General features: G+C 39.9%; 1 protein-coding gene across 2 annotated transcripts in view; it reads left to right on the top strand.

Annotated features, from left to right (window-relative positions):
* The window catches only part of SYNPO (synaptopodin), a 118,700-nt gene that overhangs the window by 75,958 nt on the left and 17,336 nt on the right, over positions 1 to 25,406 (top strand). For both annotated transcript variants that reach the window (XM_073567965.1, XM_073567967.1), the window contains one exon: positions 19,668 to 21,493. In XM_073567965.1, the coding sequence (XP_073424066.1) occupies positions 19,668 to 21,493 (1,826 nt within the window). The remainder of the gene's footprint in view (positions 1 to 19,667; positions 21,494 to 25,406) is intronic.

The following is a 25,406-nucleotide window of genomic DNA, read 5'->3' as shown; positions in this document are numbered from 1 at the left end:
AAGCATATCAGAATTCAGGTATATGAAAGGTTACATTCAATCTCTGCCACTTTGTCTGATTAACAGGCCCGCAGTGTCCCTTCTCCTTGCTGCTGCTGAATCTCTGCTCAACTAGCCTGATTGACAGCTCCTCAGTGTCCCCCTCCCTGTTGCTGCTACTGAATCTCCGCTCACTTAGCGTGATTGACAGCTCCTCAGTGTCCCCCTCCCTTCTGCTACTGAATCGCCGTTCACTTAGCGTTATTGACAGCTCCTCAGTGTCCCTCCTCCTTGCTGCTGCTGAATCTCTGCTCAACTAGCCTGATTGACAGCTCCTCAGTGTCCCCCTCTCTGTTGCTGCTGCTGAATCTCCGCTCACTTAGCGTGATTGACAGCTCCTCAGTGTCCCCCTCCCTGTTGCTGCTGCTGAATCTCCGCTCACTTAGCGTGATTGACAGCTCCTCAGTGTCCCCCTCTCTGCTGCTGCTGAATCTCCGCTCACTTAGCATGATTGACAGCTCCTCAGTGTCCCCCCTCCCTGCTGCTCCTGCTGAATCTCCGATTACTTAGCTTGAATAAGCACCTCAATATCCCTCCTCCTTGCTGGTGAATCTTCGCTCACCTAACCTGACTGACAGCTCCTCAATGTCACTTCTCTCTGCTAGTGAATCTCCGCGTACCTAGCCTGACTGACAGCTCCTCAATATCCCACCTCCCTGATGACATCTCACCCTGCTTAGTACAAGCTGCTGCTGTCAGTCAGGCTGGGTGTGCGTAGATGGAAGAGGCTTGTACTCGTGATCTCTCACCCCATAGCTACACTCATAAAATACTCATCTTAATACTGTGTTTATGCAGCCATTATGACAAGGATGTTCAAGTAAGTACACCAGTCCCATCAGGTTTAGGAGCTCTATTTAATAAGGTATGCACGTTTCTATTGTGAAATTTGGAGACAAATCTGATTTAAGGCCTTTTTTTTAAGTTATATCTCTCCAGACTCATTCAGGTGGGTGTATTGTACCTGTATTCAACAGTAATTGAGCCATTTCCCAGATGTTTTCTTTAAGCCATGGGCAGACAGGATCCTGTTTGAGCAAGAATGGGAGCAACTAGGTAGTAGCCATCCACATAAAGCTGTATTTAACCCATTTCCTGCTGTAATAGTGTATTCAAACAAATGATAAAAGCAATAAAATCTGCGGAATGTGCAGCAGGGTGTGGAATGTAACTCCTCATGAGACGAGACCCATTTTTATGTTGAGAAAAACAAACTTTAGACTCCCCTTTTGAAAGCAATACCGCTTTTTCATGTCAGAAAATAAACACGAAACAGGGTGCAGTATCTATTGTTTCCTGCCACCTACAGCTGCATCACGTACTGGTTATATCACAACATCCTAGCGCTCACTGATTGACTGCAGCATTGTCAAGGTGACGTCAGCGCTGCAGACAATAATGGATATAAAGAGCGGCGGCGGAGATTCAGCACTGGACCCAGGAAAGGTAAGTAAAGCACAGTTATTTTTGTCTGAAACAAGCTGCAGCTGGGGGATAAGGTTTACCAAAACTGGAAGACACCCTTAAGTCCCAGCGATTATTTCCGCAAACCTCCCCTCATACCCTTATTGTTTCCAGTTTACACTATCCTCTTGGAGCTAAATGCTTTCATTCTCTGACAGCAAACTGAGATATTGAAAATAGTGACACTTTGTACCAGCAGTTTAGGTGCTATTGACATGAAATTCTCACCAGATGTCAGTAACAAGCCGTCCAATCCACATAGGCAAAGAACAAAACTATAGATGTTTATAAATTAAGTTATGTGTAATAATGAGAAATAACACAGAGAAAAAGAGGTGCAAAAAGCCATGGAAAGTCATGACGCCAGCTGAAATCGATCAGTAATTAGAAAGCAATCCTGCCACTTAGTGAAAAATAATATCAGCTGGTTTAATTGATGGCCTATAAAAAGGTGTCTCATTACCAAGGTTTCCACACTAGAAATATCTCATGATGGGTAAAACTAGTGAGCTCTCTCAAGACCTTTGCAACCTTATTGTTGAAAACATACTGATACCATTGAATACAGAAGAATTTGTAAACTACTGAGCACTGTTGGGGGCATAATTTGGAAGTAGAACATCATCTCACCATAAACTGATCACAGCCAGGTGCTCCCCGCAAGATCTCAGACAGAGGAGTGAAAATAATTATCAGAAGAGTTGTCCAAGAGCCAAGAACCACCTGTGGAGAGCTACAGAAAGACCTGGAATCAGCAGGTACAATTGTTTAAAAGAAAACTATAAGTAATGCATTCAACCTCCATGGCTTGCATGCACACTCACCACGCAAGTCTCTATTCCTGAGCAAAAAACATAATCAAGCGCATTTAAAGTTTGTTCAACAGCAATTGGACAAGACCGTGAAATATTACGAGAATAAAGTCTGGAAAAATGAGATCAAAATTAAACTCTTTGGATGCCATAATACACACCATGTTTGGAGGCTAAAAGGCACTGCATGTTGTCCCAAAATACCATACCAACAGTGAAGTTTGGAGGTTGGAAGCTCATGTCATGGGTCTGGTTTTCAGCATACAGCACAGGCAAACTTCATATAATTGTAGGAAGAATGAATAGACAAATGTACTGAGACATTCTTGATAAAAATCTGCTGCCATATACCAGGATGATGAAGATGAAGCGAGGGTGGACATTTCAGCAAGACAATGATCTCAAACACAAGCCAAGGAAACTCTCAATTGGATTTAGAAATAGAAAATAAAGCTGCTAGAATGGCCCAGCCAATCACCGGACCTGAATCCAATAGAAAATGTATAGAAGGAACTATAGCTAAGAGTTCATAGAAGGAGCCCATGGGACCTTCAAGATTTGAAGAGTATTTGTGTGGAAGAATGGGCCAAAATCACACCTGAGCAATGCCTGAGACTAGTTTATCTATGCAGGAGGTGTCTTGCAGCTGTAAATCAAAGTAATTGTGTTCAATACTTTTTCCCTTTGTCATTTCTCATTATATCACATAACTTAATTTATGGACATCTGTGGTTTGAAATATTTTCCTGTGTGGATTGGATGGATTGTTACCAATATCTGGTGAGAATCTCATGTCAATAGCACCTTTATAAATTATGTTTCACACGCTGTATGTTGTTTTTACATAATACCTGAAAAGCCCCTTTACAGAGGGTCTGTCATTTTTTTACCTTGTGAAAATGTTACCATTCTCCCGAATCCGGGGATGTTTTTCCTTTGTTCCTACGACTCTCCGTTCCTGAGATATGGTCCTGTTTTCTCTGTATATAAATCAAGTTTTGTTAGCCAAGTAGGCATGGTTCTCAAGAAGACGCCCAAAGAAACCAGTTAACCACACCCACTTGGCCAAAAAGACTAGATTTATATACAGGGAAGAGGAGGCCATATCTCAGGAACGGAGAGGCGCAGGAACAAAAGAAAAACATTGCCGGATTCAGGAGAACAGCGGCGTGTACACCAAGTAAAAAAAAACAAACGTGTATGGCAAGTGACAGGTTGTCGCTTTAGTAATAACTGAGTAATCCTTTGTAAATTACACATTCAAAGCTCTGCTACATCTGTTTCTCATTGACAGTGAAAAAATTGCACCATTGTTAGAAAGCAGCTGGCACACTTTAATGATTTTTACATTTATAAGCTAAAATGTCAGCTGCAAAATCCCTTTAATACCCTTCTATTATTGTAAGCGGGCGGGATTACCGCTGTCTCCATCCAGCTCTTTTATCTTGCAGCAAATTGCAGGATTTGGGTTGAGATGTCGTCCATCTTTGCTGAGGCCGGTTCTGGTTTGCCTCCCTCTTTCTTTGCACACGCAGCCAGTAAAAATACATTGGTTTTGGCCATGAGAAAAAGGAAAAGAGACGGATATTGAATTAAAAGTGTTTGTCTCAAAAGTAACATAAAATGCCGTGTTTTACATTCCTTGCGGCAGCGCCGGAGATTAAGCTTCATTTCTCCGATAAAATTGCTCTGAAGCAAAAGCAAGTGGTCTGCCGTCTTCTCATATTCTAGAGGGTCTTGGTTTTTCTTATTCTATTTCTTTTATCTGAAAATTTTTTTAAGGTTTTGAATATTTAGTTTTTTTAAAAACTTTCACATGGATTTTTGCCCAGATTTTCCGCTGCGTTGTACAGCAGCAGCAAAATTAATGAAATTTTCAGCTGATTTTTGCCCGGATTTTCTGCAAAAAGTGGATAAGATTTTGCAAAAAAAAAAGTTTACGGCTTTGATATCCACACTGTTATAAATTTATGTTGCAGATTTTCATTACAATTTTCAGCAATAAATTCTCAGCATTTGCAAAGGAACAGTAAAATCTGTACAATCTGGTACAAATTTTGCCATTGCAAATTTTCCCCTGCAGAAATTCCTCCATGGATATTTCCGGAGTGGATGCACCCTTAGGCCATGTTTCCACATTGCGTTTTTTTCCTCTTCGTTTTTTTGTGCAGAAAATCCGCTGTGTATAACAGTTCAAGTAAAAGTGGATGTGATTTCTTGAAAACTCATGCCCATTGTGCTGTTAAAGACACTGTTGAATTGTGTATTTTTTGGTGCTTTTTTATGTATAGGCTTCTATAGGAAACCTGAAAAATGCATTTGCAATTGCGTTTTTAAGTGCAGAATCTGCATGAAAAAAAAACCTCTTTAAAACACATCAAGTCAGGACCAAAAATGCATAAAAAAGGTAAAAAAGTGTCAAAAATGCTATAATCAGAGCAGATTGGTAGTACATATATTGGTGCGGACACCTGGAGAAAAAAAGGGAGGAAGCCTTTTGGAACATGGCCTAAGGTAAACATGAGTTAATTTAGGGGGTTACCACCTGTTCAGTGAGTGGAGAGCGATCCCTCGCCAATCCTACTCACACACTTTTTAAAAGGTTATACCCAAATCTGAAAGTTTTCATGCCAAGACGAAATGGAGGGGTAGGCAGTGTATACGCTCCATTGCTCCATCCACTATGTAAAAATGAGTGCTGTTCTCGCCCATCATCGGCAATACCATAAAGGGTAAATGGCGCTCACGCATTTCGGAACTTTGTTTTCATAATCAATGGGGGTTAATTCAGTCGGACTACCATGACTTGAAACTTTATGTCTATCCTGTAGATAGGTGATAACTTTTAGTGTTACCTATCCTTAGTGGTGGTGGTGGTCCGACACCCAGCACCCTTACCCATTATAGGCTGTAAAAAAAATTCAAAAAATCCTATTACTTGGAACTGGTATTTGCAACCCAGCTGCTCTAGACAGTGGTCCTCCAGTGCTGAGTCTCAAATGCGGCCCTGGGAAATCTATTAAGACTGTAGGATTTGTACTGTGGTTTTATGATACCTGATGAAGGATATACACTGTATCCGAAACGCGTTGTATCTCCTCTTTTTTAACCTATCAAATAAAAAAAATATGAACTATCATCTTTGGCTGTGAGTCCTGGGAAGCGCTGCCATTCATGGGCTGGATGTGCCTTTCTTGATTTACCAATTGTTTCATGTATCAAAGATTTATTAGGCTTGTAAGTCCTTTATAATTAGTTAATTAGATTAGGTTATGAGCCCACCAGAGGGGCCATGATGCTCTAACAGACACAGATTATTATCAAAAACCTTAAATGATGTAAAGAGATAATTTCATCTACCTATAACTTGACATTATAGGTTTCCAAGACACAGAAAGAATATGGCAGATTTCTACAGCAGACCTGTTCACCCGGCGTTCCCGGCACATACCATATGTTCCCACATGGAGCCAATTATGGATCAGAATAAACCGACCTTAAAATAGCTCCATATTCCAAGAAACACACAGGCGGCCAGTAGAAATGTCAGGTCAGACTAAGAAGAAAGAAGTGGCACTCCATATATTTCTTCTTAGTAACTTTGGTCTTATCTAACCATTAGACAAATCTTAAAGGGAAATTTTACCAAAATTTTGAAGCTCAGATGTGGGAAGAATTTGGCTCATTTTTCCACAAAAACATAAAGACATCAACACTTAAAATCCTTCTTTTGGACCTTTCTTCCAAAGAGTTGTTCACGTCTAGCAAGAATTTGGTTCCCATATCTCCCGTTTGGATGTACCAAAAATTAATCTGAAGAAGCCTCCTCAAAGCTATAGGTGTTTATTGTGAATCATCGATCCCATATGGAAAACACTTCTCCAAAAGGCAGGCAGTGGAGAAACTGTTATCTAACAGTGGCAGCTGTCAATATTGAATAAGGTCCCTGATACATATAAAGAATTGTCATGCAAAAATGTTCAAACAGTGTCCTCCTTTATACACTTCATCCTCAATTCATCAAGGTGTTTTCACCAGAATCTGAAGTGGTGCAAAACGTTTGAAACTTTTGGCATTTTTATGCTAGTTCCGGCCAGCTGTGCCAAAGTTACCTGAGCTGGGGCTGGATGGGAGCACAACGAAGCCTGTCCAATAAATTAATCATAATTTACATAACAAAGGTAGCATAAATTACGTCTGAAATATACGTCAGTCCCTGGCTGGACTAATATTTGTAACAGAGGCGCGTGGCAGTTGCAAGACGTGGCAAATTAATTAAGAGGCGCACCCTTCTAATCAATTTTGTGCACCTTATTCCAGAGCTCCCTTCGTTAAGACTGGAGTACAAAACATATTGGGGCCTTCTACTTTATATAAAAGGGAACATGGGAGACAGTATACTATTTTATTCAACATGGATAATGTCCAGATGGATTGTTTCAGCCTGGGTGAGATTTTGATGTATATAGAAAGTCTATGTTCACATTGAGTTTTTGAGAATTTCAAGTGGAAACTGCTTCAAGAACCACTTCTCTTTTTGGGATATTTTGAGATAATTTTCTTTTTCTGAGATGGACTTTGAAAGTTCTTTAAGGGGGGTTTTGGGAGAGTTTTTTCCCTAAAACTTTTTTTTTGCAGCCTTTTAATTTGACAGTGCCAAGTTTTAAGCGGATTCAATTTTGTCAGCATCTGCTCCAAGGAAGTGACATGCATTTTAATTTTTATTCCACCAGACATCTTTTCTAATCTTTTCAGGAAAAATAAAAACTCCTCAAATGAACAGCAAATATAATATCTCATACAAATGAATAAAAACAGTTTTCAAAACATGTGCTTAAAAAAAGACCTCAAACAACTTTGTGTGAATATGGTCAAATTCTGTTTTCCTTAAACTCTTCCTTCTCGACAAAATAAAAAAAGTCATTCTTGCTAAGAGGTCTACTTTGAGAATTGGGCTTTCTTAGAGAAAAAAAAAGTTCTCTAAAGCTAAGAGACGGGATGTTCTGTTCATATCCTGGCTTTGCGGATTAGCTCCTGTAAGGCTCAGCAGTCCTTAATATATAATTAACAAGCTATTACATAATAACTACTACCGGGTGGCACTTTTTTTTGGAAAATAGAAATTTTACGGGACTCTTTAAGGCTGTGTGCCCACATTGCATTTTTGTAAGCGTTTCCGCAGCGTTTGTGCCGGATCAGACGCTGCAGAAACGCTTACAAGATGCTTCCAATTAATTTACATGCGATTTTGGCTTTTTGTGCCAATGCATGCGCTTTTAACCGCTCCGGAATCGCTTAGCGGCTAAAAACGCAGCATGCTCATTAATTTTTGCATAGCTGAGCGTTTTTAGCATTCCCCCAATGTTCCCAGAAAACGCGTGTCAAAAACGCGCGGCTTTTTGGCAAAAACCGCGCCGGAATCGCGCGGAAAAAGACGCGCGTTTTCTGGGAAAGGGGATCAGTTTCCTGAGCGTTTAAAAACGCGGGCACATAGCCTAAGACTTGTAGAAGGAAAATGCGACTTCACAAATGTTTGGCCAAGAGTTGGCATAAACATTGACTAGCTATAGTATAGCAAATAAAGGGTGCCCAATATTGACCGGACTTGAGTTGTCACAAGAAAACATTTCCTATGGAGATTTTTCAGATTAAAAAAACAAGATCCACGCTCTCATTGCGACACAATCCCATAGAAGTCTGTCCTCACCGTCCTAATGATGCATGACTTCAGCTGACATACGCACCGGGCAATGTTGTCCTTTGCGTGCATTACTTTAGTTTTTCATTCTTTATCGTTGCCTCCGTCATTTCTCTTTATCGTCCTTACAATCTGCGAGTAACTTCCTGGATAATTAGCCGCTCTCTGTTTCTATTCACAACGTATAGACGTCTAGTGGACTGGAGATAATAGATGTATGTGGCACTTTTGTTGTATGTAGACATAGCCGGGACCAGGCTTCCTGTGCCCTGACGGATAACAATTTGGGTTGGAAAGAGTGCACTGCTATGTCAACAGAAACCAATTAGCTTATGAGAAAATGATGAGTATGCCACATTGTGCGGGTGCCCCATTTACCGCGTATGAATCTGATACAGTTAAATCGTGCCATGTTCCACTGAATACATGAGCTCTGCAGACATTCCACAATAAGAAAACCCAAAAATTCATTATTTGAACCAATTTTGTGGGGACCATCTTTAGGTCATTTTTGTTTGTTTTGCGATGTCTCTTGATTTCACAATGATTTGAACACATCTGTAAGTCAACGGTGATATTGAGTCTTAACGTGATGCGTTACCTTTCTGGAGTTAGTTAACACTCATAGGGTATGTGCACAGTTTTTTTCGTGGAGTTTTTTTTAACAGAAACTAATCCAAGTTTTTGAGGAGTTTTGAGTTTTTGGGAGGAGGATTTGGAAAAGTTTCTGCTCAGTTTCCACTCCAAAATCTCAAAACTCTTCAGAAACTTGGAGACTCTGCTCAGCATCTGCTTAGAAAACTCTGTAAAATGACTCGGTGAGCACACACCCTAAGAATTATTTAGATACTAGAGCATCCACTAAGGGAAGCTGCTTCAGAAATTGTGCGGTGGCGGCTCTACCATCATTCGTGTGGAGGTTCTGCCACCGGCAGCTTTCATTCTGTACTGTGACATATACAGCGCGGGTGGCTTCCCACTACAGGCCACCCAAAGAATGAGCATGTCACTTCTTTTAGCCCTTGAACCCTGAAGAGGTGAAGGAAGTGACATAAAATGGGAGGTGTTGACAAAAATGTCTTTTTGACATTTCTGTGCATTATGTTCATTTTATGGGGCAGTGCTATTTTTAGGTTGATTCCAGGTGAAATCAACCTTAAAAAGTCCTAAAGTGCACATAGGAGGACTTTGAGGAGTTTTGACATTTGAAGAGTTTCTGATCAGTTTCCACCCCAAGAGCTCCTTGAAAAACTCTGTGTACACACACCGTTTGAGTATGTGCACATTGAGTCTTTTTGATGACTTTTTTAAGCAACATGAGTAGAAACTCCAAGTTTTTGAGGAGTTTTGAGTTTTTAGGTGAGGATTTGGAGAGTTTCAGCTCAGTTTCCACTCCAAAAATTTCTCAAAAACACTTACTTTAAGAATACAGTCATATGTAAAAGTTTGGGCACCCCTATTAATGTTAACCTATTTTCTTTATAACAATTTTGGTTTTTGCAACAGCTATTTCAGTTTCATATATCTAATAACTGATGGACTCAGTTATATTTCTGGATTCAAATGAGGTTTATTGTACTAACAGAAAATGTGCAATCTGCATTTAAACAAAATTTGACCGGTGCAAAAGTATGGGCACCCTTATCATTTTCTTGATTTGAACACTCCTAACTACTTTTTACTGACTTCCTGAAGCACTAAATTGGTTTTGTAACCTCATTGAGCTTTGAACTTCATAGCCAGGTGTATCAAATCATGAGAAAAGGTATTTAAGGTGGCCACTTGCAAGTAGTTCTCCTATTTGATTCTCCTATGAAGAGTGGCATCATGGGCTCCTCAAAACAACTCTCAAATGATCTGAAAACAAAGATTATTCAGCATAGCTTTTCAGGGGAAGGATACAAAAAGTTGTCTCAGAGATTTAACCTGTCAGTTTCCACTGTGAGGAACATAGTAAGGAAATGGAAGAACACAGGTACAGTTCTTGTTAAGCCCAGAAGTGGCAGGCCAAGAAAAATATCAGAAAGGCAGAGAAGAATGGTGAGAACAGTCAAGGACAATCCACAGACCACCTCCAAAGACCTGCAGCATCATCTTGCTGCAGATGGTGTCACTATGCATCGGTCAACAATACAGCGCACTTTGCACAAGGAGAAGCTGTATGGGAGAGTGCTGCGAAAGAAGCCGTTTCTGCAAGCACGCCACAAACAGAGTCGCCTGAGGTATGCAAAAGCACATTTGGACAAGCCAGTTACATTTTGGAAGAAGGTCCTGTGGACTGATGAAACAAAGATTGAGTTGTTTGGTCATACAAAAAGGCATTATGCATGGAGGCTAAAAACACAGCATTCCAAGAAAAACACTTGCTACCCACAGTAAAATGTGGTGGAGGTTCCATCATGCTTTGGGGCTGTGTGGCCAATGCCGGCACCGGGAATCTTGTTAAAGTTGAGGGTCGAATGGATTCAACTCAGTATCAGCAGATTCTTGACAATAATGTGCAAGAATCAGTGACGAAGTTGAAATTACGCAGGGGATGGATATTTCAGCAAGACAATGATCCAAAACACCGCTCCAAATCTACTCAGGCATTCATGCAGAGGAACAATTACAATGTTCTGGAATGGCCATCCCAGTCCTCAGACCTGAATATCATTGAACATCTGTGGGATGATTTGAAGCTGGCTGTCCATGCTCGGCGACCATCAAACTTAACTGAACTGGAATTGTTTTGTAAACAGGAATGGTCACAAATACCTTCATCCAGGATCCAGGAACTCATTAATAGCTACAGGAAGCGACTAGAGGCTGTTATTTTTGCAAAAGGAGGATCTACGAAATATTAATGTCACTTTTATGTTGAGGTGCACATACTTTTGCACCGGTCAAATTTTGTTTAAATGCAGATTGCACATTTTCTGTTAGTACAATAAACCTCATTTGAATCCAGAAATATAACTGAGTCCATCAGTTATTATCTATATGAAACTGAAATAGCTGTTGCAAAAAACAAAATTGTTATAAAGAAAAAAGGTCAACATTAATAGGGGTGCCCAAACTTTTACATATGACTGTACTTCCGCATGCAATATCAGGCAATATAGAATTGATCTTCAGCTCACCTGATCCAGCCTGCCCAGTCCTCCTTTCCATGATCTCGGTGCACGGAATAAATCCATCCCCATCTGGGAGAAAATTCTTAGTGAAAAAAACTTTTGTAGTTCCAGCACACGATATAGAAAAATTAAAAAAAAGCCTTTATTTAGTCCATCATTAAAAATTACAATACCATGTAATAAAAGCATGTGTAGGCTTACGCGTTTCGGATCATATTTGACCCTTAATCATAGCATAAAATACTGGATAAATGTTGCACTTATCAAGGAAAAGCAACCAAAGAAGGCTGCCTTGGGTAACACCCACCAGAATCAGCTGTAATGCCAGCATCACTAATTCAAGGTTAGTAATAGTACCTCACTGGATTAACCCTATGATACATCCATCTTATACAAACATATTACAATGTGAATTCTCACTTAGTGATAATCTAATAGTTTAGTCACTTTTTAACCAAATTTTTATATATATATAAATTCATCAGGATGGGATAGGATTACAGGCGCACACCACCGCACAAAAAAAAATTTGAAAAAAAAAAATTAAAAAAAAAAAATTTAAAAAAAAACCCTTTTTTTTTCTTTTTTAAAAAAAGAAAAAAAAAGTTTAAAAAAATTATATTTTATTATATATATAAAAATTTGGTTAAAAAGTGACTAAACTATTAGATTATCACTAAGTGAGAATTCACATTGTAATATGTTTGTATAAGATGGATGTATCATAGGGTTAATCCAGTGAGGTACTATTACTAACCTTGAATTAGTGATGCTGGTATTACAGCTGATTCTGGTGGGTGTTACCCAAGGCAGCCTTCTTTGGTTGCTTTTCCTTGATAAGTGCAACATATATCCAGTATTTTATGCTATGATTAAGGGTCAAATATGATCCGAAACGCGTAAGCCTACACATGCTTTTATTACATGGTATTGTAATTTTTAATGATGGATTAAAGGCTTTTTTTAATTTTTCTATATCGTGTGCTGGAACTACATAAGTTTTTTCCACATGCAATGTATCTTCTGTGGAATTCTGCAAATCCAAAAGGGCAAAAATGGAAATCATGCGGATCCTTTGGTGAAAATTAAGTGGATTTACCGTAAAATATTTGTATCATTAATTGGCAGACTGTGGATGTGAACTACACAGCGCCAGTCATCTTACAATACCCATACACATTGGATAAATGGGCAAATTGGCCAATTTCGGTGGATGATAATGAGCAATTGACTGTCTAATGATGATTGTCAGTCAAAACACCGATCAAGCAAGTTGGGTTTTTTCACCCGATAAAAAGAACTGGCTGGTTCTTTGGCCAAAAGAATCTAACAAGGTCGATGTGGGTTCAAAAGCTGTTTGTCTGATGATAAATAATTGCTAGACCATTTATTCCTAATTTTATTCCATAAAATCATATCCACAAGGTTACGACTTCAATACGCAGCTGATTTTCTCTCCCAGCTTCTTCCAGTCCACAATGAAGGCATTGCAATGATAATCATCTCTTGGTACCAGAGAGTTTTCTTAGGTAGTCTTAACATTTAGATGTCCGTTTTCTCTGTGTTCTTAAAGCTAGCATTAGGCCAATCCCTCAAAAATGAGGGAGTGTTGTTCACTATTTTGTCCTATACCAATTCTTTACTTACAGTAAAATCTACCATACTACTGCAATAATAGCTTTATAGCTTCAATAAAATCTGCTTCACAGTCCAAAGTCTTCTAGAGAAAATTATAAGATGTACCAACATGTTACAAAATATTTTCAGGATGTAAGAGAAAAGTCAAGTTGTATAAGTAAGATGTTGCCAGCCCTAAAAACAATTATCTATGTTCAGCCATAAATTCCATAAGGCGTTGTTGGACAGTGGTTTATAGATATGTAGTTCTCTATTGACAGTCAAGGTCACATTCTGCAAACTGTTCTTATAATTATGTCCTATTATCACTTGGTTTTCATCAGTGGCGTTCATAAAGCCGAGAGGGGCCCTTAGCATTACCCAAAATATGGCCTTCTAGAGTTGCTTCTTCATAATTGATCACACTGGTATTGAACAGAATGATACGTCTCTGGTGGGTCGGATTACCCCCTTTCTTTCGAAGAACAAAGAGCAGACAGAGGAGCGCACCCATGTAAGCAAAGCTTCATGAGTGAGATAAGAACGTCCCAGCCTTCAAGCTCACCAGACATAAAAGCCACAAACAAATGATGTTATGAAATGTAATATATGTTTTGACTGCCTTGGCATTCCACTCATTCTTCATCGTCATTTGAAGGTATCTCTTAGAAGATGTCTACCCTTTATTCTACTTTCGATCGATGAAGATTATGGGTCCAGATTCATCATTTGTGATTTTTTTTTTACGTTGCTTTTCTTTCTTTGTCTTATGATATCCCGTGTTTCACAAATGTTGCACAAAATCAAAAATGCTTTTTTATTTTTGTTTCTAACTTTTTGGGTGACTTTTTAGCTTTAGTTATGCTAAAATCTTGCAAAACTTGTGCAGAAATTTCAGGCGTACGTAAAATCACTCCAGAGAAAAGATATTTTGGAAAAAATCTCCAAACTCTGTCCACAGTGGCGAAGTAAAAACAAAAACAGGAGAATCATAGAATCATAGAATCATAGAATCGTAGAGTTGGAAGGGACCTCCTGGGCCATCTGGTCCAACCCCCTGCTCAAAGCAGGATTCGCTAAATCATCCCAGTCAGATGTCTGTCCAGCCTCTGTTTGAAGACTTCCATTGAAGGAGAACTCACCACTTCTCGTGGCAGCCTGTTCCACTCATTGATCACTCTAACTGTCAAAAAGTTTTTTCTAATATCTAATCTGTGTCTCCTCCCCTTCAGTTTCATCCCATTGCTTCTAGTCTTTCCTTGTGCAAATGAGAATAAAGTTGATCCTTCTACAATGTGACAGCCCTTTAGATATTTGTAGACAGCTATTAAGTCTCCTCTCAGTCTTCTCTTTTGCAAACTAAACATTCCCAAATCCTGCAACCTTTCCTCATAAGACAGGGTTTGCAGACCGGTCACCATTCTGGTCGCTCTTTTCTGAACTTGCTCCAGTTTGTTGATGTCTTTTTTAAAATGTGGTGCCCAAAACTGGACACAATATTCCAGATGAGGTCTGACCAAAGAGGAGTAGAGGGAAATAATGACTTCACGTGATCTAGACTGTATGCTTCTGTTAATACATCCTAGAATTGCATTTGCCTTTTTTGCTGCTGCATCACACTGTTGACTCATATTCAGTCTGTGATCTATTAGTATACCCAAGTCTTTTTCACATGTGCTGTCACTTAGCCCTATTCCTCCCATTCTGTATATGCTTTTTTCATTTTTATTGCCCAGATGTAGTACTTTGCATTTCTCCCTGTTAAAAATCATTCTGTTAGTTGCTGCCCACTTCTCCAGTTTATTTAAATCTTTTTGAATCCTCTCTCTCTCTTCACTTGTATTAGCTATCCGTCCTAGCTTTGTGTCATCAGCAAATTTAATCAGATTACCCTCAATTCCTTCATCTAAATCGTTGATAAAGATGTTGAACAATACAGGGCCCAGGACAGAGCCCTGTGGTACCCCACTTGAGACATTCTTCCAACTGGATGTGCAGCCATTTACGACCACTCTTTGGGTCCGATCACTAAGCCAGTTATGAATCCACCTAACAGTTGCCTTGTCCATTCCATACTTAGTCATTTTTTCAATAAGGATTTTATGAGAGACTTTGTCAAATGCTTTGCTGAAGTCAAGATATACTATATCTACAGCATTTCCTTGATCCACCCAATCAGTGATACCGTCATAGAAGGAAATTAAGTTAGTCTGACATGACTTATTAGTTACAAACCCATGCTGACTCTGTTTAATCACTTCATTCTTATCCAGGTACTCACATACATGTTGTTTAATAATTTGTTCAAAGATCTTTCCTGGTATAGAAGTCAGACTCACCGGCCTATAGTTGCCTGGGTCCACCTTCTTCCCCTTTTTGAAGATAGGAACAACATTTGCTCTTCTCCAGTCTTCTGGCACTTCTCCTGTTCTCCAAGAATTTTCAAAGATTATGGAGAGGGGTTCAAAAATTTCTTCTGCTATCTCCTTCAGTACTCTGGGGTGTAATTCATCTGGTCCTGGAGACTTGAATTCATTTAGGTTAGCTAAGTGTTTCCTTACTATCTTTCTGTTTATAGATATCCTGGATTCTTCTATTCCCTTAATAGGACAGTGAATAACAGTTGATGTTACATTTCCTTTCTCAGAGAAAACAGATGCAAAATAGGAATTTAAAAGTTCAGCCTTCTCAACATCCTGTCTTACCATTTCATCATTTTCATCCTGTAAAAATCCTATAGCATCTTTGACTTTTCTTTTACTTTTGACATATCCCCAAAATCCTTTATTATTGCTTTTGACATCTCTTGCAAGCCTCAATTCATTTTCAGCTTTAGCTAATCTGATTTGTGCCCTGCAAGTTCTGCAAACAGCATTATATTCTTCTTTAGATATGCCTCCCTCTTTCCATTTTATAAACATTTTTTTCTTCCTTTTTAGCATGTGCTTAAGTTCTGTGTTCATCCATCCTGGTTTCCTTAAATGCTTCCTATTCTTCCCTCTTTTTGGAATTGTTAACAACTGTGCTTTGAGAATTTCATTTTTCAAGATTTCCCATCCTTCCTGGACATTTTTGTCTTTAAGGATATCCAGCCATTGGATCCCTCCAATTCTCTTTCTGAAACCCTTAAAGTCTGCCTTTCTGAAATCTAACCTTGATGTCTGAGTCTTCACAGGTCTTCCGCCTCTAGTTATCCAAAATTCTAAAATAGCATGGTCGCTACCTCCTAGGGTCCCAGCCACTTTTACCTCCTCAACCATTTCCTCCCTGTTTATAAGGATTAGATCCAAGGTAGCAGTTCCCCTTGTTTTCTCCCCTACCTTTTGGAAGATAAAGTTGTCAGCAAGAGAGGATAAGAATTTCCTTGACCTGTTAGTTTTGCCTGAGAGAGATTTCCAACAAATGTCTGGATAGTTGAAATCTCCCATGACAACTATGTCATATTTTTTGGAGAACTTGGCCATTTGATGCATAAAGAGTTCATCGATATCTTCAGCTTGCACAGGCGGCCTGTAGTAAATGCCTACAATGGTGTCCTTTCCATTGTTCTGTCCTTGTATTCTTACCCAAACAGTTTCCACAGAACTTCCAGTCTCTGAAGCTTCAATCTCTGTGCAGATATACGCGTTTCTAACATACAATGCGACACCTCCTCCTCGTTTATCAAGTCTGTTTTTTGCAAATAAGTTGTATCCTTCTAGTCTTGTATTCCAATCATGTGTATTGTCCCACCAAGTTTCAGTGATTCCAATGACATCATATTTCTTTTCCTGTGTTAGTAGTTCCAATTCTCCTTGTTTGTTGCCCATGCTTTGTGCATTAGTATAGAAACATTTTAGATTGTGATTGGTTTCTCTTTCTCCAATATTTTTATTAATTAGATTCTTTTGTCTTTGTTCTTGCCTTCCACTTCTAATAGCAGAGTTCTCAATAGCATTTGTCAGGTGTATGGCTTTTTCTGGTCTTTTGCTTCCCTTCCCATGTTGTTCTAGTTTAAAGCTCTCCTTACAAGTGTAGCAAGGCGACTTCCAAATACATGCTTTCCAGTCTTCGTAAGGTGCACCCCATCTCTAGCAAGTAGTCCATCATATAAGTAGTTCACTCCGTGATCCAGAAATCCAAATCGTTGCTGACGGCACCATCGACGTAGCCAGTTGTTCACCTGCAGAATCTTATTCCACCTCCTTGTTCCATGGCCATCCACTGGGAGGATGGAAGAGAAGACCACCTGCGCTCCCAGTTCTTTCACTTTCTTGCCTAAGTCTTCAAAGTCTCTGCAGATGGTTTCCAGGTCATTTCTTGCGGTGTCATTTGTCCCCACATGTAGTAGCAGGAATGGGTAGTCATCTGTAGGTCTGAAGAGTCCTGATATCCTGTCAGACACATCTTTAATTTTTGCACCTGGAAGACAGCACATTTCTCTTGAAGTTATATCCGGTCTGCAGAACAAACAAAACTGTATTTGAAAAAGGTGCCAATGGAAAGATGAATATAGTGCAAACAAAAAAAGGCACAAAACACTAAAAACGCAACAAAAAACAGACGCAAATACAAAATGACACTTTTCTCATCTCATGGTATACTTTGTTGTTTTTTCCTGCTAAATTCAAAAATGGTCTTGTTTAGTCTTTAACCGTTTTCATGACATTTTAACAAAGACACCGCTTTTATAAAATGCTATGAAAATTGCGCAAAAATTTTTGGTGTATACCTCTCCACTCACTCCCTCCTAGACCCTTCACAGTCTGGCTTCCGCCCCCTACATTCGACTGAAACTGCACTCATCAAAATTACCAATGACCTTCTGACAGCAAAATGTAACGATGACCACTCTCTGCTCATTCTTCTCGACCTTTCTGCAGCTTTCGACACTGTTGAACATCGTCTCCTACTCCATAGGCTCCAGTCACTAGGCATTAAGGACATCGCTCTCTCCTGGATCTCTTCCTATCTCTCTGACCACTTCTTCAGTGTTTTGTTCGCTGGCTCCACGTCATCTCCTCTTCCTCTTGCTGTCGGGGTACCTCAGGGCTCAGTCCTTGGCTCCCTCCTCTTCTCTCTCTACACGGCCCCAATTGGACAGACCATCAGCAGATTTGGCTTTCAGTACCATCTTTATGCTGATGACACACAACTATACACGTCATCCCCCAACCTTACCCCCGTTATACTACAGAATGCCAGTCACTGTCTGTCCGCAGTCTCCATCGTCATGTCCGCTCTCTATCTGAAACTTAACCTCTCAAAAACTGAACTTCTTCTTCTCCCGCCATCTACTAACCTCCCTAAATCTGACATTTCCCTCTCTGTGGGAGGCACCATAATAACACCCCGGCAGCAGGCTCGCTGTCTGGGTGTTACGTTTGACACCAACCTCTCCTTCACATCCCATATACAATGTCTTGTCCACTCTTGCCGCTTACACCTAAAAGAACATCTCCAGAATTCGCCCTTTTCTAACCATGGAAACAACAAAAATCCTCACTGTCACATTGATCCACTCCCGCCTGGACTAATGCAACGCTCTATTAATTGGCCTCCCCGTTACTCGACTTTTCCCTCTCCAGTCCATACGTAATGCAGCCAGGGTCATCCATCTGGCTAATCGGTATTCGGAAGCATCTGCTCTTCGCCAATCGTTACACTGGCTGCCTATTCATTATAGGATCCAATTCAAAGTACTTGTTCTCACCCACAAAGCTCTCCACAGTGCAGCACCCCCCCTACATCTCCTCCCTCATTTCTGTCTATCAGCCTAGCCGACCACTGTGCTCTGCAAAAGACTTTCGACTAACCTCTGCACTAATCCGCACCTCCCACTCCCGACTCCAAGACTTCTCCCGCGCTGCGCCAATCCTCTGGAATGCTCTACCCCAAGAAATTAGGACTATCCACAATTTGCACAGTTTTAGGCTCTCTCAAAACGCATCTGTTCAGAGCGGCCTATCATGTTCACTAATCAAAGTCATTCTATGTGTAAGTGAGCATGTGTAGCCCATTCACTATCTCCATCCATTCCTCACTCCCTCAAGATGGCTGGACCATCATTGTAAATACACCATTGTAAATACACACCTGTACTCTGTATCTCCCCCCCCTCATTGTAGATTGTAAGCTCTCACGAGCAGGGACGTCTTATTTTGCTTTAATTATTGTATTGTTAACGTTGTTACTTATGACTTGTGTTTTGAAACTGTTAAACTGTAAAGCGCTGCGGAATATGTTGACGCTATATAAAGATTATTATTATTATTATTCAGAGGGACACTGCGTAATATTTGCACAATAATTTTGCAACCTTTTGAAAAATAGCAAATTATGAGTCAGGCGAAATCTTTTATAAATCCCCCACAACCGCGCCTACATTGGCAAACTAACACAAAAAGGGAGAAAAACATTTAAATAAGTGACTGTAAAAGAAATCTGTAAAAAGGTGCAAAAACAGTGCACATGTTCTTAATATTTTACATATAGTTACAAAAGCTGTGCAGCAATTTTAAGAATTCTAATATGGTTGACTCCTCCACTTGTATGGAAATATTTAGATCACAAAATTTTGAACTGGGAGTCAAAAGCTTCAAGTTACACCTCAAGATGAGAAGTTCAGGGTGGACAATTGTTACTCTTCCATGATGGTGGTTTATGTGGCAGAGCAAACCAGAACTAGATAGGGAAATTCCTTAATGCATATGCCTCCCTGTTTGACCCTATATATAACATATGTAAAGTGATTGCATAATTACAATATGTATGGTCACTCTATTAGGCAGAACATTTTTTTGCTACTAAATTGTACTGGTGGTTTGTTGAAGAAAATCCAACCAAGAATTGTGATTCATGTATTTTCTACTTTAGTAATTGTTTATTTTCGCCTTGTACACTTTTAAAGTTAGGTAACCATATTCTCTTCTTCTTCCATAGATATTCCAAGAAGCCTCAGTCTCACAGAGAAAGAGTTGAAGGAAGCACAGTTGCTTAGTGATAATGATGCTTCCCAGCTAAGCCCTTTAGGAAGTTGTTCGAAGGGGGCTCAACTGTTTCACCGACGTCGTCAAAGGATAAAAGCTTTTGAGGAAAAAAAACTTGCACAACAATCTGGTATTCAACATGGTGTAAACCTTGCTGATTTGCAAAAAAAAGAACTTCAGTTAGGCTTTCAGAAACCCTCACATTTTTACAGTATGGAAGAGACTTCCACCAATCATGGAAGTACAGGTGGAACCGATGATATGTGGGGAGATGAGACCAAAGAAAGTGATTTCCCTCCCATAGATAAACGAGCACCTTCACCAAGTGCTTCAGAGGAAGATCATCAAGGACCTCTTAGTGCATATCTCAAGGAAACTTTGATGGTATCAAATTCTAACACTAATGGTTTAGTGATTGAAACTAACCAAGAAGCAGAAACTCCTGTGAAGAAAGAACAAAATGGCTCACTAAACACACAATACTGTGAAGTTCATCTAACATTGTCAAAACCAATATCTGTATCTAACCGAACAGCTAAACCTTTTGGAGGCCAATCATCAGCCAAGAGAAATGTGTATTCATCAGAAAAAAGTCCTACAATTGACCTCCCACCACCCCCTACTTATGCAGAAACTTTATCAAGTCCTCCACCAGTCTCACGTGTTCGATCTCCTCCTGCTTACTCAGCTTTATATCCAATAGAACCAGCTGATATAACTCCTGTCCAACAAGGGATTCACTATGGAGAAACAAGGCTTGCACCTCAGCCAAAGACTGGTATTCTAGAGACTATAGCAGCACGTAAGGGACCCAAGAAATCAATGTTCACATTTATTGAAAAGCCAAAGATGGCACCTAACCCGGAACTCCTGTCAATGGTGCAAAATGCAGATGAAAGACGAAAACATAGAGACCATCCAAGAGAGTTAGCTACTGAAGATGAGCCATTTGCGCTTGGAGCAGAAGCTTCAAATTTTCAGAATAAATCACCTAATGCAGCAAACAACGCTGACCAAGCTGATAGAATACACGATTGGTCATCCAGTCTAAAGTCGCCGGGTTTAAGTCCAAAGCCACCACTTATGCCAGTGCAAGCCCTTTCTGAGGATAAAGGGAAAGGTGCAGAATTGTTTGCACGGAGACAGTCCAGAATGGAACGTTTTGTGGTAGAAAACACTACACCATTAGACTCCATTCGATCGCCTTCTCCTACAATGTCTTTGCCACCATCTTGGAAGTTTGCCTCTAAAACACCACCTCCTTCATTTATTCAACCCAAAAACAACCAAAGACCACCTAAGCTTCCTGCCTCTGCACCTGTAACTAATACTGTCTCAGACAGCGTGCAAGCTCAAAAAGAACTTGAACTATCCAAACTCCAACCATATCAACTTCAGTCGTCTTTGTTCATTCTCTCACCAACTAAAGATCCTGTGAGTAGTCTTCCCAAAGCTGCACCTCCTCCCAAGCCTATGGTGGTTGAATCGCATCGATTTAACAGGCAAACATCATGCCCAACCTCCCCTGTGGTTCCTTCTCCTTCTATGTATTCTCCAACGTACTTCCAGGCTATCCGATCACCTTCTTCTGTCAATATGTCACCATCTCCAGCTCCTGATACTCCTCCCAACTATGGAAGACGGACACCAACCAACTATGCTTCTCCACTATCCCCGGTTCCCTTCTCCAGTACGATGGTTTCATCACCTCGAAACAAGACTATAATGCAAGCACCTCGGCCAACATTTTCTGCCAAAAACGCAGGCCTTGAATCACAGGTGTGGAAACCTTCTCCATATTACAAATAATATTATTGACCCTTTTTGTTCTACTGTGAGAGTTAAGAGTATTAGTAGTGGTGATGACTTTGGTAATGAAACCAAAGAAGGTGAGATGGTGCTTTATTTACACAAAAACTTAAAACATGTAATTGAAATAGTCAGACCTTTATATTGTGATACAAATGATGGTGGAACAACCACAAATATGTAAAATATTTAACGGAAGACACTCAACCTTCTACTTCCTGCTTGGACTTCTGAAGTTTTCTGCCCTCCTCCATCTTTCACATCTGGCTGCTTTGAGTTCTTGCTTTCTATTAATTGATTATTTATGCACTTTTTGCTATTATTTATGCACTTTTTTGCTATGGTTATGTTAAAGAAAATGCTTCTATATGACTGAGACTTCTCCACGTGTGTGTATGTATGTTTCTGCCTCTTGTTTTGCATCATCCTTCTTCTTCTTCAAAACTGTTATATCATCTAACACACAGTCCTTATAGTTTTCAAATTACATAGATTTTAAATATGTAGTCCCTTATATTTGTATTAATTATGGGTTGTATTTCCCTACTATGTTCTACACCCATATTAGACCAAGATCAATAAGGAGTCGGGAACAGATCAAGGTATTTAGTACCGTGGGATAGGGAGATACATGGTGTCATCTCCTACTCGAGTGTGGTAGTGGTCATTTTAGATTTCAGGCCAATGACTGCTTGTTTCACATATCGTATGACAGCTGAAGATGTTCTCTGATTGCCTGATGAAAAAATTGAAAAGTAGAAAATTTAAAGTGTAACAGCGCTTTAACAAACCTTTGGCGATGTCTTCGAAGTTTGGTATGGTTGGGGACCCTCAAAATCAAAAGTTCAGGCAGGTCTTTATAACAAGAAATTTTGTAAAAAAAAAGAAGTTACTCTTCATATAATAATATTATTATTATTAATAATAATAATTATTATTATTATTTAATTGCACCATGCCCTACCAGGTATTACCACTCACCCATTGGGTTATTGAACAGTGGAGAAAAATCAAATCTTAAGCCTGTCAGATAAATCACCTATAGGTCATGAATTTAGTAATCCTGTGGCTCTAGTTGCAGGCACAGAAAATGGGGTGCTTCCCTCCGTAGACTGATGGATGAGCTCATTGTTCCTCTCCTCTGTTGCTTGCCATTGGCACCGCAGCCCCAGCAAATTATCTGCCTGTACTCAATAGTATAGTCCAGGGCTAAGCACAGGCAGAGCAGATTAGCTGCTCACCCAGCACTGTAGTGACACTGTTGTAGATTTCATCTTTCAGCGGAATCATCAGCACTCACACAATGTGGAAGAATCAACTGTTTTACTTGGGACATACAGCAACCGTTATGTTCATCACATCAAGGAAGGAACTGACTTAAACAAAAAGTGTGAGGTCACAAAGTACAGTTTAGGGGAACTACTACATATTATCAATAAACTGTCACAGTTAAAGGGAACATATCGACTGAATCATCCTGTCCAAACCGCAGTCAACATGAATCAGATCCTGGCTTCCCAAATGGCTGGTGTGTTAGAGAAAATATACTGTAAAGATGTGTTCAGGAACCATAGCCAAAGACCAGACTAGTCCAACACCACTGGCTCTTTCCTCCGCTGGTAGAGGTGATTTACAAGTCCTTCCCTCATTTTTGTACATAGAGACTTGTCAATCACCTGTAGCAGTGCTGGGGAGAGTCAAACGGGGGGCAACCCCGAACTAGTCTCATCTTTTGTTAAGGTCCCCGACCAGATGTTTAAATTATATTTTCTCTGAAATGCCGGAGCGTTTCAGGGAAAAATATACCTGGCTGCAGTCATGCATCCAGGATCTGATCCATGCTGCCCAGCAGTTTAGGCTGCATGAGTCAGATGACAGGTTCCCTTTAACACAGCAGCAAGTTCTGTACCGCAGTATAAGCCTGCAGCTGTTGTACACACCAACAGGCACAACCCTCGCACAGTTAGTGCCTTTATTATATTTTACAGATATTGCATCCCCCATCTGATATTGGTTACCTATCCCATCTAATACAAGTTCTGATCTCATTGACTAGGTCATCACTCTGGAGATGATAAAAATTGCACAATAGGAATATTATTAATTGACCATAAAAAACCCAGTGTGACATAAGGGTCCAGAGTTCTGAGCTATAGATAGTGTGTTAGGATCCAATCACTGGTGGCTACTGGTGAATTTCTTTTCCAGACAAAAGATTAGAAAGTATTATCCAGCGATCATCAGCTCTCCAATCATTACTGGTCGTTCAATGGTTTTGGATCATGCACTGTGCAGTTCCCCACCTTACACCATCATTCTTGCCGCTCAACCCTTCCATAAAGTAGTACCATACAGCATAAAATTAACAATTAAGTATAACCACATAAGATATTAAAATGGTCACTCACTTCTATACAGTTGCAGTTGCCCTGTATGATATTTCTACTACAGTAGAACAGGCCCAACAGGTGTCATCATGTCCTACTTACGTGTAACTGCATACCGCTTTGGTCACACACCAGAAAAGGCCTGCTTTGCTACATTTCTCAGCGTAAATGAGTACACCCCCCTTTGAAAAGTCTGATACTAACCAATATCTCAAGGACATCACCAAGTCTTCTAGGTATGGAATGAACAAGTTGGCAACATATTTGCAACAACTTTTTCCCTTCTTCAAGAACGACCTCTTTTCCTTACTACAGGGTATATGCTCATTTTATTTTTTTCTTCAATTTTGTCCAAGAGGTCATAACAGTAGAATAGACAAACCCTAACCGTTCACACAGAGTCATCTGCTGTACCTCCAGCATAGCTCCAGCTATTAGTGTCATTTCAATATACCTTAGCAGTCAAGATTGTTCTAGGTATTATACTGTATATACTGCTCATCTCTAAGACCCCCTACCACCCAGGAGAGCGCTGGCCCTAGTTGACCTTTTGGTCATGCTATCTAGACAAGTAGAGATGTCCCCACATATATGGGACTCCTTCCTTTGATGCCAAGGGGATTATCTGTAATTCCTATAGACTTCAGTGAATGTGGTCGATCTCTTCTATATGTTGTTGGGTCAGGTGGGGTCTAGAACCCCGATGTAAGATGGGGGTTCTCAACAACTTTTTTTGCTCTAGTGTCCACCCAACCCAGCCCCTCATTCCAGATCTTATCTACTGTTATTGAGCAAACAACACACTTATTCATAATCATAAATGCTTATATACAAAAGGTAATAACAAACCATACGACACTCACATAAAATATGAAATCATGGCACGAATATCACAAGGAGTCTACACTGTGACATTGCCAAAAACATGAATCTCACAAATGTCTCCATTACCTTCAAAGAAATGGAAGCAAAGTTATGTATCTGTGAAAGAACATCATAGACGAAAAAGTCACATTCAAGTCATCTGTTACTTCTCTGAGGTTGGAAAATGTAATGCAAATTCCAAGTATAAAAATAGATCTGAGGATTAAGGATGGAACGAGGTAGTCACATGTACCATTATTTATCACTAAAAAACAAAATGTTCCATCTTCGGATCTTTTCACACTTATTCCCTATGGTGTTTTTATTGTTGGTCTTGATGAGGGGTAGCGCTGGTGTCAGACACTCGTAAATCATTAAGAGGTATGCGCTTCTTAGTAAATCGGCAGCGTTTGACAAGTGACGTGGACCTCCTTGTGCGCCTTGCCAGATCCAGAGGCCACCATTAAGCAGAAGGAGCCTATTTTGGCCTTGCTTCAGTGGCAATCATCTTTTCGGCTAGTAGAAAGTGAAGCCAGCTGTATTATTCCAGACTGTGGCCTCCAGTAAAAAAAAACATATACCACTGTATAGTGCTGCTGTATGATATTTGTCAAGGTTTTCCATAAACATAT

The sequence above is a fragment of the Dendrobates tinctorius genome, unplaced genomic scaffold (genome assembly GCF_039654945.1).
Source record: "Dendrobates tinctorius isolate UK_male_01 unplaced genomic scaffold, ASM3965494v1 ptg000020l, whole genome shotgun sequence".
Taxonomy (NCBI): Eukaryota; Metazoa; Chordata; class Amphibia; order Anura; family Dendrobatidae; genus Dendrobates; species Dendrobates tinctorius.
This window is presented reverse-complemented; position numbering and strand designations above follow the sequence as displayed.